The sequence below is a fragment of the Lynx canadensis genome, chromosome D4, assembly GCF_007474595.2.
Source record: "Lynx canadensis isolate LIC74 chromosome D4, mLynCan4.pri.v2, whole genome shotgun sequence".
NCBI lineage: Eukaryota > Metazoa > Chordata > Mammalia > Carnivora > Felidae > Lynx > Lynx canadensis.
In genome coordinates this window covers 55,306,674-55,321,138 of record NC_044315.2, presented here as the reverse complement: position 1 = coordinate 55,321,138, position 14,465 = coordinate 55,306,674, and the positions used below count along the sequence as shown (strand labels likewise).

At 49.9% G+C, this 14,465-nt stretch overlaps 1 protein-coding gene across 1 annotated transcript; it reads right to left on the bottom strand.

The window, feature by feature from the left end:
- Nucleotides 1-2,521: 2,521 nt before the first annotated feature.
- Nucleotides 2,522-10,412, bottom strand: SPINK4 (serine peptidase inhibitor Kazal type 4). Its single transcript, XM_030293362.1, has 4 exons — nt 10,305-10,412; nt 5,590-5,633; nt 4,125-4,237; nt 2,522-2,660 (listed from the first exon to the last, which is right to left on the bottom strand). Exons 1-4 carry the CDS (start codon nt 10,363-10,365, stop codon nt 2,615-2,617), a joined length of 264 nt encoding a protein of 87 aa, XP_030149222.1. The 5' UTR covers nt 10,366-10,412; the 3' UTR covers nt 2,522-2,614.
- Between the last annotated feature and the right edge of the window lie 4,053 nt (nt 10,413-14,465).

Below are 14,465 nucleotides of genomic sequence, written 5' to 3'. Positions count from 1 at the left end.
AGCACCAGAAAGCAAATTCCAAAGAGATTGTTAAAATAGAAAATTTATTGGCAGGATGTCGAGTTACCCCATGTAACTTTGGGACATTCGAGGGCAGTTGGACTTCAGGAGCTCAAACACAACCTGGAATTACTCTCTCTATCTTTCTCTCTCTCTCTCTCTCTCTCTCTCTCTCTCTCTCTCTCTCTTTTTAATGTTCATTTATTTATTTTGAGAGAGAGAGTGTGAGAGTGGGGAGGGTCAGAGAGAGAGGGAGAGAATCCCAAGCAGGCTCCACACTGTCAGCACAGAGCCCAACATGGGGCTTGAACCCACAAACTGTGAGATCATGACCTGAGCCAAAATCAAGAGTCGGTCACTCAACCGACTGAGCCATTCAGGTGCTCTTTTTTTTTTCAACTTTTTTTAATGTTTAGTTTTGAGAGAGAGTGTGAGCAAGGGAGGGATAGAGAGGGGGACAGAGGATCTGAAGTGGGCTCTGCACTGACAGCAGCAAACCGGATGCAGGGCTTGAACTCATGAACTGTGAGATCATGACCTCAGCTGAAGTTGGAGGCTCAACCTACTGAGCCACCCAAGTGCCCCATATCTCTTTCTTGGCATGATGGTATCATTCTGTCAATCCTATTTCTTCCACAAAGTAGGAAACATGGCTGTCAGCAGCCCTGATTTCATACATCTTACAGCTTCACTACCGGAGAGGAAATGCTTGTTGTTCCCTTATTTCAGTTCAAAAAATCCTGGAGAAGAATCTTGGCCAATCAGTAATGGCCAGGGCAGCAGTGTCGCATGCCACAGATAAGGCCTTTAGGGGCCCAGAGTTAGGTTTCCAGAGACAGGGCCAAGTGTTCACAGCTGTAAGGTGGCGAATGAGGTGTTTCTTCCAGTGTGGTGCCTGGTACCTGGCACGTTGTTCAGGCATAATCTTTGTGATTCCTTATCATGTGCGGAGGCCTGGCAGGGGGAGGATCAACAAGGGGAAGCTTGGCTGAGAAGCTGTATCAATTGAGTGTAAGAGGGACTCCCCACTTAGAGCATAAGCTTAGATATCACCAATATTTACACTTCTGTAGTAAGTGAACTGATTTTCAGCTTAGCACATAGCCAACCAGATAATAATTTTTCCTAGTTTTATTGTGTCAGCGTGGCCAAGAGACTACATTTTAGCCAATGGGATGTAAATAGACTGTGTGCATCTTATTGGAAGTGTCTTCAGAGGCAGTAGAGTGCCCTTCTCTACCTCTCTGTGGACTGGAGTGTAGACATGATGGCTGGCATTGGAGCAGCTGTCTTGTACATTGAAGAGGAAACTGATGATGGCAGAGTAACAATATTTAAGGAACATGAAGTTAGCATACCACAAAGGTCTATGTGCGAGAGAAATTAACTATTTAAGCCACTGTTTTTTGGCTTTTGGTTTCTCACAGCCAAACATAATACTGCGTCACTCCTATGCAGGAGAGGAGCAAAAGTTTCTGTTAACAATAGCAGTAGTAGGGCTCATAGGTAACCTCCCAGTCCCTGCCACCCGCAAATCTATCAGCAACAGTTCCTGTCTGTGTCCCCATTTCAGTTGTCTGGGGAATGTTGGTTCCTGCCTTTCCTGCCCCCACTTTCTTCCCAGTATGTTTTCCCATAGCACATTTCCCGCTCTCTCTGCCCACCCTAAAGGAAGAATCTGGGTCCACGTGACACTGCTTCTACTGGTCAGGCCCCTCTCCACACTCTTTTCCTCTGCCACCATTCTCAAGTGGCTCCTTCTTTGGCCCAAAAGAGGGTATATTTGACATGGACCACAGGCTGGGGGCTGGGGATGGGGGGATTTCTGGATGCTATGTGTTTTCATGGGCCATTGTATAGGTCCATGTGTGCTGTGTGTGACTGGAGTTGTGTCCAATGCCAACATATTTAAGTCAGAATGGATGGTGACCAAAAGAACAGAGCAGGGTCTGGAAGTCATCTTCCTGTGGGTGACCAGGGTACAGGGGGACACCCAAAGGCTTGGAGCAGCTATTTTTAACTGTTATAGAACTAGGTCAATATTTTAACAAGTAGCTCAGATATATTGTGTATACTACCTAAATATCAGTCGTGGTGGTATCAGCCTGTGTGTGAGTGTGTGTGTATGTGTGTGTGTGTGTGTGTGTGTGTGTGTGTGTGTGTGTGTAAGACTTGGGGTACTGGTACAGCCCAAGGAGAAGGCTCTGAGGGGTGTAGGACTCTCCCAAAGTCATATCCTCAGGCAGTGGTAGATGGTACACACGTCCCTTAAGTTCTTGACCTTAGTGACAAGCAGGCTGGGGCAGATAAGTGCGCTGGGGCCAGGGGCTGACCTCCACAAGAGGGCCAAAGATACTTGGGACCTCTGGCGGGGAGACATGACAGCATTGAGGAGCATTAGAGTGATGGAGAAGACATTAGATTCAGAGTAGGGAGGTCAGGGCAAAACCCCCCACATACACTCACCCACCACTGCCACCACCCACCTCACCAAAGTTGTCAAAGATACTGGCCCATTTGGTTGAGTTGGGCTGGATCTTTTATTTCATGTCATATCCACTCTCACCACTCTTCTCTAGCCTGAAGCTTCTTGGCTTAAGAGGCTGCTATGGGGTCAGCATTTGCCATCCTTCACAATCTGGATGTCCTGTTTGGTTTTCCTAGGATCAAAGGAGACAAAGATGAGGCCATCTCCTCAGGGACTGGAGCATACCCTTCAGGGACCCTGCCTGGCCCCGTCTATCAAGACACCCTGCTGAGATATCTCTCCCCCCACCCCCCACCCAGTGCAGGTGCAGGGCAGGTCCTAGGGGTCCCTGGACACATCCCTTTATAGGTTTTCCTTCTTGTACACCCTCCCCCAGGAGATCTGAGCTTCCTGGGATTTTGTCTACTACTGTATACTGATGGCTGCTGAATCTGTCTCCAGCCCTGACTCTGTCTTGAACTCTAGCCATACCTCCACCAGGCTGCCCCAGAGGCTCAACTGTCCACAGACCTCATTGCCCCACAAACCGCCTTGATCCCCACTGCCTCACATCTAAGGACATTGTTCTGCTGCTCTCTTGCCCCTCTGTCCAGAGCGCTATAGCTTCTGAAGACTATCTTCCATGATCCTGCTTAGCTCTGGCCCAGCTCAAGGGTTTTGGGGTCTTTTTAAGTTTATTTATTTTGAGAGAGAGTGGGGAGTGAGTGCGAGTGGGGAGAAGCAGAGAGAGAGGGCGAGAGAGAATCCCAAGCAGGCTCTGCACCAGCAGAGCAGAGCCCAATGCAGGGCCCAATCCCACAAACTATGAGATCATGACCTGAGCCAAAATCAAGAGTTGGATGTTTAACCAACTGAGCTACCCAGGCGCCCCTCAAGGGTTTTATTAATGAAGAAAGGAGACAAATAGGTGATCAGACATACCAAGGTCATATTCAGGCCCTTCTCACCTCTCAAGACTCATTTCTTGCCTGTTCCCACTCTCCTTTAAGCTTTATACTCCAGTGTATCCAATTTCTTATATTTTCTCAAATACAAACTTTTCTTTCCCTTCTAGATCTTTCCAAACCCAATTCACTACTTGGAATTGCCTTTCCTTGTTCCTTCTTTTTCCAAGCTAATTTCAACTTATCTTTCAGAACTGAGCTGGGAAGTCGTCCCTGCCCTTGTCCTTGCCCTGCACTCACAGTACCCTGGGTGCCCCCACCTGAGCCTTGAGGATTCTATACCACACAGTTGGCTAACCATTAGTGTGGCTTCCCCCTTGGGCTGACCATATGCCCCAGAAGGCCAGGGATGCTGTCTAGCTTATGCCCTGGTATATCCCCAGTGCCTAGCATGTAGTAGGTGCTCAATAAATGATTGTTGGCTGGAGGAATAAATGACGTCAGTCAGGGACAGAACAAGGGAAGGGACCCAGGGTTTCTGCAACGCCCTCCCCAACCCCCTGCTAGCTGAGGTTTTGTGCTCAGAGCCATGTGCCTTCTTTGAAACACACTTGTGCTTGTTCTATTGGGGGCAGTGTCAGAGGAGTCAGGCCAAGGTGTGTGAAGGAAAAGGCAAGTCAAGTCTTGCTCCTTTCAGACCTGCATGCACCAGACATGGGGCAAGCCGAGGGGAAGGTGTGCGGTGGACTTACAGCCGGGTCAAGCAGAGCTGGCATTCACTGTCATATGTAACCCCATCAGTGCCACAGACCGGGATGGATGTCTGGGAACAGATTGGAGATTCCGCCATGTGCTCACAGATGGGCTGTGGAAGAGAGGAAGGGAAGGAGGGCACTCAAGGATTCAGAGGCAGTGAGGAGGGACCCAGGGACTCTGCTTGGAGTCATGGGCTCCAGGGGAGAGCCAGATTCAAGATGGCCCCACTGTTGGTCCAGGGAGCATGAAACTAACCGCTCACAGCCCCTTGGCATGTTTGCTTATGTGTGCGTGCATGACTAAGTGTGTGTCTGTGTCTGCTGAGCCCAAGTCTGTTGGCAACCATGCGTTTGTCTGTGTCTGTATGTGAGGAGTGAGTTTATGCCCTCAAGCTCCTGGGGATGGGTTCCCACTCTTCGGAGGGCCTAACTAGAACCTTTGCTGCTGGTCCCAGTGAGGACCCCAGGAGACAGAACAACCCAGCAGTCTCAGGGGGCTCCTCCTCACTGAGGGCTCCCCAACTCACTCTGGCCTACATGACCCATCAGACCCCTGGTGTGGGAAGGCTGGAAAAATGAGACAGGGCTTAGGATGGGAGCGTGGGACAGGACAGGGTGAGAGAGGCAGTGCCATGCAACAGTGATGAGATCTGGAGCCTGAGTTCTGCACTGATTAACTGTGTAAATTTGACTGAGCCGTTTCTACTCTTTAGGCCTTAGTTTTCCTCATCTGCAAAAACTGTATGTAAATAAATATAGTATTCTTCTCATATAGGGTTAATTGAAATAATGTGTGTAAAGTACTTGGTTCCTTGGCACAATAATAAGCCTGGGTTCTGATGGGCTGACAGTGTGAACTTGCTGAGGCTGCTGGATGGGAAGGTGGCTTTGAGCCTCCTTGTTCACTTACGTGAAGGGTGGGTTGGGGGTTCTCAAGGAGGCCCACACCACTGCCTTGGGATCCCTGGGGACATCAGACCCAGGGCCAAGGTAGAATCAGGGTTCAGAGACAATTTGGTGTCTGTCCCCTGCAGTGAAGAGATGGATGATGGAGTGTGATTGGGAAGGTTGGTCACACCAGGGGGCCAAGGGGCCAGGGGGCCTCTGGCCTGAACCCTACAGCCTGCCCCATCTGCACTACACAAAGCAGAGAGTGCACTCAGTCCTGCTGAGCCTGGGCAGGGGATCTCACTGCTGGCAGGGACGTTGGAGACCAGGTTGGGGCAGATCTCTCGGGGTCCTTGAAGGCAAGTTTGGGACCTTGGCAAAGGGGCTGGGCCAGCTCAGCCTGGAAGGGCTAACCTGGGGAGCATGCAGGCTCAGGAGGCCATGCTGGCCACCTCGGAGCCACCTTGAGTTGTCTGAGCAAGAGTATAAAGAAAAATGGTGGTTGCCTAGCATGGATACGGAAGCGAGGCCAGAACGGCAGCCCTGGAGCCAAAACTACAAGCGGCTGCCTTACCATTCTTGAGAAAGTGAACTTTCCCTCCACGGACACTGGCACTTCTGAAAGGCAAAAATGTAAGAGTTAGGTGATAATGGCTCTAGGCAGGAGGTCTGGGGTCTGAGGACTGCTTCAGGAGACCTGTTCCAGCCACTACCCAGTCTGCAATTCGAAGGAAAAGTACTGAGTCACCAGACAGTGGGGCTCCCAGAAAGCTGATGTGACCTTGGGTTGCTAGCACAGAGACAGGAAATCTAGAGTTAGGGAGGTGATGCTCCGACCTGTTCCTTATTAGTCAGATCCCACTAGGATTGTTAAATCCCATATAATAATAAAAATAGTTCAGTTACTATGTACCAGGCATCGAGAATACATGATCTTAATTAACTAGTCTTCACATCTCTATCACTATTATGCAACAAGGAGGAAAGGAGGCTGTGGTAGATGCTGTGGTCTGCTACCCAGATCCCACCTGCAGGACTAAGGTGCTCATTTCCTCAGCTGCCAGGAGTATTGGCCACTCCTGGCAAGTCCCTTGCTAGGAATTACCCTCAGAGAACAGAGCTGCCTCACCCGTGTTTGCATCCCCGACCCAGGAATAGCCCACATCCAATGACAGGTTGGTGTTTGTACAATGGCCGGAACCCCTCATCTCTATTCAAAACAATGTGGAGGAGCCACCCCAGCTCGAAAGCTCCCTGTAAGATTGTTGGGGGCCTCTGTTGCACAGCATCACAAATTTCCTCATCCCTCATGGGTGTACCCCCGTGAGCACGCCCCAAGACACGGCATGCCTGTCTGAGTCTGCTTCCTGGGGAACTTGCCCAACCTAGGGAAGAGGCTCAGAAGGTAAAGCAACACAGATTGTTGAGGGCAGAGCTGGGATTGCACACAGGTCTGTCACTTCCCAGCCTGTTCTTGTCTCATACATGGTTGTGCCACCCAACCCTCCATGGTCTAGGTGCACTGCTTGCACACTAACAAACTGATATGACTGGAGAACATGACAGGTGCAAGGGGGAACGGAGCCATATCTAATGCCATAGGTGGAAGGTAAGGTGTCTACATAAATTGGAGAAGGGCAGGATGCTTCCTGAAGTCTCTGAAGGGCTGTCCTGGGGCCAAGGGAGAGACAAGCTCTTCTCAAACTCACAGTGCAGAACCCATTTGTGCAAGGAAACAGCAGGGAGGCAGGTTTGAGTTTCAGAATTTTCTCTCAGTGGAAACATACCTCAGTGAAGGATGCTGTTTCCAGAAGTGGAGAGTTCTCCATCACTGGAAGTGTGCCCAGCACTGTGGTTTTAGCTTTCCCTGAGGCTGCTGTTTTAAGAGATTTCCAAGGTAGAGAGGGAGAAGGAAAGTGAGACAGAGTGACCCCTGATGTGCTGTTTAAGCATGGCGTTGGGGCAGCAAGATGCAAACCCAGCCTTGTCACCACAGTGCTCAAACCCTCCGTGATTATAAAACTAGAAATGAGAAGTTATCCAAATGTCCTTCAATAGCAGAATGGATAAACTATGATACACAATACAGTGGGATACAACTCAACAATAAAACAGGAAAACAACTGATATATGCGACAACATAGCTCAATCTCAAAACACGCTGAGCGGAAGAAGCTAGACACAAGACTATATACTATATGGAAGAGGCACCTTGAGCCAAGGCGAAGGGCAGCCCAGGGATAAATACAACTTTAAAAAAAAAAAAATTTTTTTTTTTTGCATTTATTTATTTTTGAGAGACAGAGACAGTGTGAGCAGGGGAGGGGCAGAGAGAGAGGGAGACACAGATTCATAAGCAGGCTGCAGGCTCCGAGGTGTCAGCACAGAGCTGGACGTGGGGCTTGAACCCATGAACCGTGAGATCATGACCTGAGCCGATGTCGGACGCTTAACTGACTGAGCCACCCAGGCGCCCCAATAAATACAACTTTCTATGTGACTTTCTAGAACAGGCCAAACTAATTTATCGTGGAGGAAAAAAAACAGCAGTTGCCTCTGAGGGTAGGGTGGGGGAAAGGATTGACCAGCATGAGGGAAATTTCTGGGGTGCTGGAAATATTTTGTTTTGGTTTGTTTTAATTTTTATTTTAAGTGGGTTCCACACCCAACCTGGGGCTTGAACTCATGACCCTGAGATCAACAGTCACATGCTCTATCAATTGAACCAGCCAGATGCCCCAGAAATGTTTTGTGTCTTGATAGGGGTTTGGGTTACACAGGTACATGCATTGTCAGAACTCATTGAGTGATAAAATTTGTTTGTTTCATGGTCCATAACTGTTAGGGGATGAAAAAGCATTAAAGGGGCGCCTGGGTGGCGCAGTCGGTTAAGCGTCCGACTTCAGCCAGGTCACGATCTCGCGGTCCGGGAGTTCGAGCCCCACGTCAGGCTCTGGGCTGATGGCTCGGAGCCTGGAGCCTGTTTCCGATTCTGTGTCTCCCTCTCTCTCTGCCCCTCCCCCGTTCATGCTCTGTGTCTCTCTGTCCCAAAAATAAATAAACGTTGAAAAAAAAAAAAAAAGAAAAAGCATTAAAAATATATAAAGGCCTTCCACGGCTCCCTGCCAGGATCACTAAGCTCCTTCATCTTATGTTGAGGGCCCTGCGTGAGCCCTCACAAACTCCCTCCTGGACTCACTTCCTAGTACACCTCTCCATGTTCCTATGCCCCAGCTATGCCTTGCTGCCCATTCTTCCAGGACAGGCTCTGCTTTGGCTTATGCTGTGTCCCTCTACCTGAGATGTCCTTATCACCCTTCTACTGATTCTACCTTCGTTTCAAGGCTCAGACGCTACTTCCCTGGGAAGCCTTCCCTCATGTCTCCCAGAGTTCCCTGGGCAGACCTGGATTAAGGCTTCTGTTTTTGTCCATTTGGGCTGCTATAACAAAAATACCACAAAGTGGGTGTCTTCTAAACAACAAACATTTATTTCTCACAGTTCTGGAGGCTGGGAAGTCTAAGGTCACAGAACTGGCAGATTTGGTGTCTGGCAAGGGCCCTCTTCTTGGTTCATAGCTGGCGCCTACTTGCCGTGTCCCCACATGGTAGAAGGGGTGAGGGAGCTCTCCGGGGTCTCTTTTGGAGGGCACTAATCCCATTCATGAGGGCTGTACCCTCAGGATCTAGTCATCTCACGAGAGTCCCACCTCCCAAATAGCATCACCTTGGTAGTTAGGATTTCAACATATAAATTTTGGGGGCCACAAATATTCAGACCACAAATAGTAGCTTCTATCATCACAGTCCTGCCTCCCTATGACCTGAGCTCCTTGGGGCTCCTATGGTTCTGCCCCCATGTGTCAATGCCCCGCCACATAGTGGGTGTTCAGGAATTGAAAGTTACACTGACTCTCAGGCTGCCCTGGACTCCCATCCTCATTCAGCCCAGGCAGGAATCTGAAAGGACACAAGGATTCTCTTCAGGGCAGGCCTCCTCAGTGTTCCTAACAGGAGAACTGCTCAGAGAATGGCTGCCAGGTTGGGAGTAAGCAGGCTATGCTGGGCCAGAGCCCCCAGACCCATTCTCTGTTGCCCCAGCCCCTAGGCATATGTCCCCAGCGAGGGGAATGGGTGTGGGACTGGCCATGAGGTTGGTGGCCTTCCAGGAGGGTCCTAAGAAATCTCCCTGCTTCCGTCTTTAGTCTATTCTCAACACAGCAACTGGAGTGATTCTTTTAACACACAACTCTGCTCGAAACCCTTCGGGGCCTCCTGTTTCTCTCAGAGGGAAAGCCACGTTCTCACATTGGCCTTCAAGGCCTTACCCAGTATAGTTCCCCGTTGCCTCTATCATCTCCTTCCTTGCTGCTCTGCACCCTGCCTCTCATTCCTTTCCAGCCACAATGACCTCCTTGCCGTACCTCAAACACTCCAGGCATGCTCCTACCTCAGGGCCTTTGCAGTGCCTGTTCCCTCTGTCTGGGACCTCTTCTCCCAGATATCCACATGGCTCAACCCCTTGCCAGCTTCCAGCCTTGCTCTTAGAACGCCCCTGATTTAACATTGCAGCCCCCTCCCTCACACTGCCCAATATGTTTTCTTTATCCTTTATCGCCTTCTAACATTACACCTATCTTGTTTATTGTCTATTCCCCTCCATCCTACCCCACTGGATTTCTGCTCCATCAGGGCAGTTCTCTTTCTGTTTGCTCACTGATATGCCTTAAGAGCCCAGGACAATGCCTGATACACAGCAGGTGTGAGACCGCAGAGGGGCTCCAGGGCCTGAGGAGACCCCACTCTAGCTGCATGTGTCTAGCCCGGGACAAGGGCTCCCCTGGGCTCACACAGCTGCGGTTTGTCCCACAAGCACAGCCTGTCACAGCAGATAGGAGCTCAGAGGACCCAAGCCAAGATTCCTTCAGCACCCACCACCTTGCAGCCAGAAGACTTACCTGCCTCTCCTGAAATAGGCCTGCTTCCTGCTGCCTCCCCAATCTCTCACCAAGTAGTTGCTCAGAGAAACTTTGAACCAGGACAACTTCCTACGCTATAGCTGGAGAAACAGAGGCCCTAAGAGAGGAGGGATTTTTGCAATTCTGGGGCCAGAGTCAGGATTTGAACCCAGGTTTCTTCTAGCCCAGGACTTTTCCCACCACAGTAGAGGTACAGAAAGAGGGTATATGCAGAAAATTGAGGCCTCACAGGTGCTCCAGGTCCTGTCTCTGCCCCCACAAGCTCATCTACCATTACCAAGCCACAGAGAATCCAGGCTCTGTCCACTCACCCCTGTCCACAATGAGGAGGGCGGCCAAGGCCAGGGCAACCACCCACAGGCGGACAGCCATGCTGATCCTGGACTGACTGGTCCAGGCTGGCTGGGGCCTGAGCCAGGGGGATGATCGGAGACTATTTATAGGGCTGATCCCCACCCTTATCTGGGGCCAGATGGAGAGGCAGGAGCGTCATCCAGAGAATATCTGCACCCTGACATCAGAGATGTTGAACCTGTGGTGGCCTGGAGCTGTGCCTACGTGGCTGGCAGATTTCCAGAGTGAAGGAAAGTTTGGACAACCTACAAAGCTAACACCAGTCTGAGGGCTGGAGTGAGAGGGAGAGGGAAATTGAAGTAGAAAAACAGAGAGAAACCGAGTCAGAGAGAGAGAGGGAGAAGGACAGACAGGCAGATCAGAAGGACACATAAAAAGAAAAGCAGCCACTGAAAGGTGAAGAGGCAGAGAAGAGGGGCTGGAGCCTTGGGTTCCTTTGCTGGTGTTGCACTAACCAACTTTGTGATCTCAGAAAAGACACTTTCATTAACTGGGACTGAGTTTACCCATGCACAAAATGAGGATGGCAGTTCTGACTCTGTCTCCCTCCTGGGGCTGCTGTGAAGAGGGGAGTGGGGACAGCAGATGGGAAAACATTTTTGCAGAGGATGAAGTGGGGTGTAAATAGAAATAGAGATGTTCTTGGGGCGCCTGGGTGGCTCAGTCGGTTGGGCGTCCGACTTTGGCTCAGGTCATGACCTCATGGTTGGTGAGTTCGAGCCCTGCGTCCGCCTCTGTGCTGACAGCTCAGAGCCTGGAGCCTGCTTCGGATTCTGTGTCTCCCTCTCTCTCCACCCCTCCCTGGCTTGCACTCTGTTTCTCTCTCAAAAATAAAAGTTAAAATAAATTAAAAAAAAGGTTCTTTTTATTTCTTTCCCCTCCCTCCCCCACCATGAAAGGGCATAATTGACACAGTGGGGGTGGGGGGAAGCAAAATAAAACATAAAGAAGATACACTCATGCCTTTCATGTATTATATTCCATTTGCAGTTTAATGGGTTAAACCCATGGTTTAATGGGTTTTAATGGGTTAAAACAGACCAGATTCTTTTCAAGAAAAATCAGTATCTAAAACTCCCCCATACTTATACAGTATACATGAATGAGATGTTTGGTTATCTGCTTTCAAAGAATTTCTGATTTACAGAACAGAATAATGAAATGTTATTATATATTCACTTTTCTAATTAATTTAGATCTGTGATTTTTAGCTCCATTGACAGATTCAATTTCCCTGGGAAGAATTTAAAACTAAAGATGCTGAGCCTCTTTCCAAAATGAATCAAAGTTTCAATGTTTTTTAAAATATTCTTTTTATTTTGAAACATTTCAAGCTTACAGATAAGTTGTAAGAAAGTTACATGACTCAATGGGAAGGATTCTTCTTCAAGAATAGCCCCTTTGGGGACTCCAGGCAGCCAGACAGTCACCCCTACAGACTGATAAGAAGTCCCAGATCTGCAGCCACGCCCAGCCTCAGGTCGGTGACTCAGCTTCAAGATCTTCCTGCCCCTCCTCGGGAAGCTCCCAGGCTCACAGGTGCCTCTAAGCCAGGTGGTATCTATCCTTCCATTGTGTAACCAGGCAGAGCAAATATTTAAGGATGATTTCCTGTCCTAAGGCAAGAACATCTCATTAATGGGGAGGGGAGGTAACTTTAAGGTCACCTAGGTCTTGTCTACCATCCTCCACTCAGACCTTCCTACAGCAGCCCTGCCAGGAAGTCATTCATCCCCTAGGGAAGAGGGGCTCACTACCTACCAGCTTCATCATTGCATGGCCTGGAACTAAGTCCTTCCTCACACAAAAGGTCTGTTTTCTCTGAAACTCCTTGGGGGAGTCCCAGCTCTGTCTCTAAGCCTCCTGCACCTACATGAACCCCAGTGAGCACCTCCAGGCTAAGCAGGTCCAGCCCCTTGCAGGCCCCCATCCTTCCACATAACGAAACTCTTGAGCCTGTCTGCATTGCCTATCTGGTCCCCAGGTCTGTCTGCCAGTGATCCAGGTTAGAGTGAGAAGGGGACAGAGGGAAACAAAGGAATTTGTCACCTCCCTTGTTTTTGGACCTTAGACCTTTATTAATATGGCAGGGAGGTCTGCTGCTGGTTCTAGCTGCTTCAAGGGACCAAGCGGCTTGAATTCTGCATCCTTTAAAGTTCAGAGTAAAATCAAGGGCAGCCTGATGCCCACCTACCATCCTCCCTGCCCAAAGTCTCTTTCCTCGGTCAAACACCTCTTGGATTCACTATAGTGATAAACTTCAAATCTGTCCTCCCACCCAAATATGAACCTGACCCCTATATCCAACTGCTATTGGACAGCACCCCTATGGATGTCAAGGTATCCAAGTAAACCTCATTCATTAATCCAGAATTCATCCATTCACTCAACAAGAGTTTAATAAGCAGCTAAGCTCCATGCTGGGTGTTTGGACACAGCAGAGAGTTAAGTCAGACACAATTCCTGCCCTCAAGCAGCTTGTCATGAGGCAGATAGGTGACTGGTACCAGAGCTTTATTGTTGCCAGTGAAGTAAATCTCACACATGAGATATGCTCAGTGCCTCCGGAGGATCCAAGACTGGCCTATCCATCTGGGAAGTCAGATAAGGCCAAGGGGTGAGTGGGTGGGGCAGGTTGTAACAGAGTGGAAGTGTTGCAGACAGGAAACGGAATGTGTGAGGGCCCTGAGGCAGGAAGAAGCTTGGCACATCCAGGAAACAGAGAGGTCAATGCAGCTAAGGTGAGGTTAGTGAGTGGAGAGAGGCACCTGGTGAGTCTGAAATGGTCAGGGAGATCAGATCACTGCTTCTCACCCCGTATCCCCCTCCAGCAGTGGGGTCCTGAAGCTGACTCTGTGGCCTTGTTTGCCTTCCCACTGAGTCTATAGGTGCTGCTTCCTAAGTAGCTGTTGATCATATAAGCGAGAAGGAATGAGTCCTGCAGAGATTTGGGGGAAGAGTCTACCCAGAGGAGGAGCTGCAGGAAAAGGCCCTGGGACAGGAGCAAGTTTGGTATGCTAAGGAAGTAAATACCGAGGAGTGCATTATGGCTAGAGTAGAATGAACATGGAAATGAGTGGCAGAAGGAGAGGGCCAGCTCACCCTCAGGTCCCAGCCCAGACCAAATTGTTGGGTGAACTTGAGGGTATCCCTTCCTCCTTTTGGGCTTGTGCACGTGCTCCCGTCTGGGAAATGAGCCTGCTGATCACCAGCCTGACTCCCAGGGCAGCTATAAGGACCCTGAAGAGGAGAGGTGAGATGTGTGCAGACACTATGATGCCAAACTTGAGTGCAGATTCCTAGAAGTGGAGCAGAAGCAAAGCGCTAAAAGCCCTATAAGCTGTACTTACACTACACAAGTGCTGGGATCAATACAATAAAGACAGAGATGCCCTGAGACTGGGGGTCTGAGGAGCTGATGGTTCCTCCATCTCTTCCCCAGGTCAGAGTGAGGGCTGGGACGTGTGCACTGGCCGAGCCCACACCTCTCAGCGTCTCCCAGCAGCCTTCCTGCTCACTGCTAAGTATTGGACTGATGCCAGAGAATACAGCCTCTCCTCAATGACGACAATGCAGGATCCATTAGGTCTGAATTACCAGCCCTGCTGGTGGGTGGAGGAAACAATGTCCTTGTTTGGTTTAAGGTGGATAAGCTGAACTCAAGCAGGTCTTGGGCCTGCCAGATGGCACGGCCAACATGGCCAGCCTGCCCCTGGCCCCTCATCCCACATCCTGCTCCACCTTCCTCCAACCTCAAGTGCCCTCACTTGCCCATCTACCTGCATTAAGCACCCCAGGTATGGGCACTCTCCCCCAGGAGGCCTGGTCTGGACACAGCCAGCTCCACGGCCTGTCCTGTCCTGGGATCCTGAGCCATCTGACTCCATGTCCCAGGTCTGGCCACCCCCCATGCTGCCTGGTCCAAACTTCAGGGCCTCCACATGATGGCAGAAAAAAGGAAAGGGCACCCTTCTACTCCTTTAAAGGGAGATTTCATCTATTTTCTTGGGATCTGACTTCAAGGAGGACTCAGTGATGGCAATAGACTGAAGTCATACCTCCATGAGGACACCTGCCCTACCATTCAACAGACCCTTACTGAGTACCTGTTGTCGGGC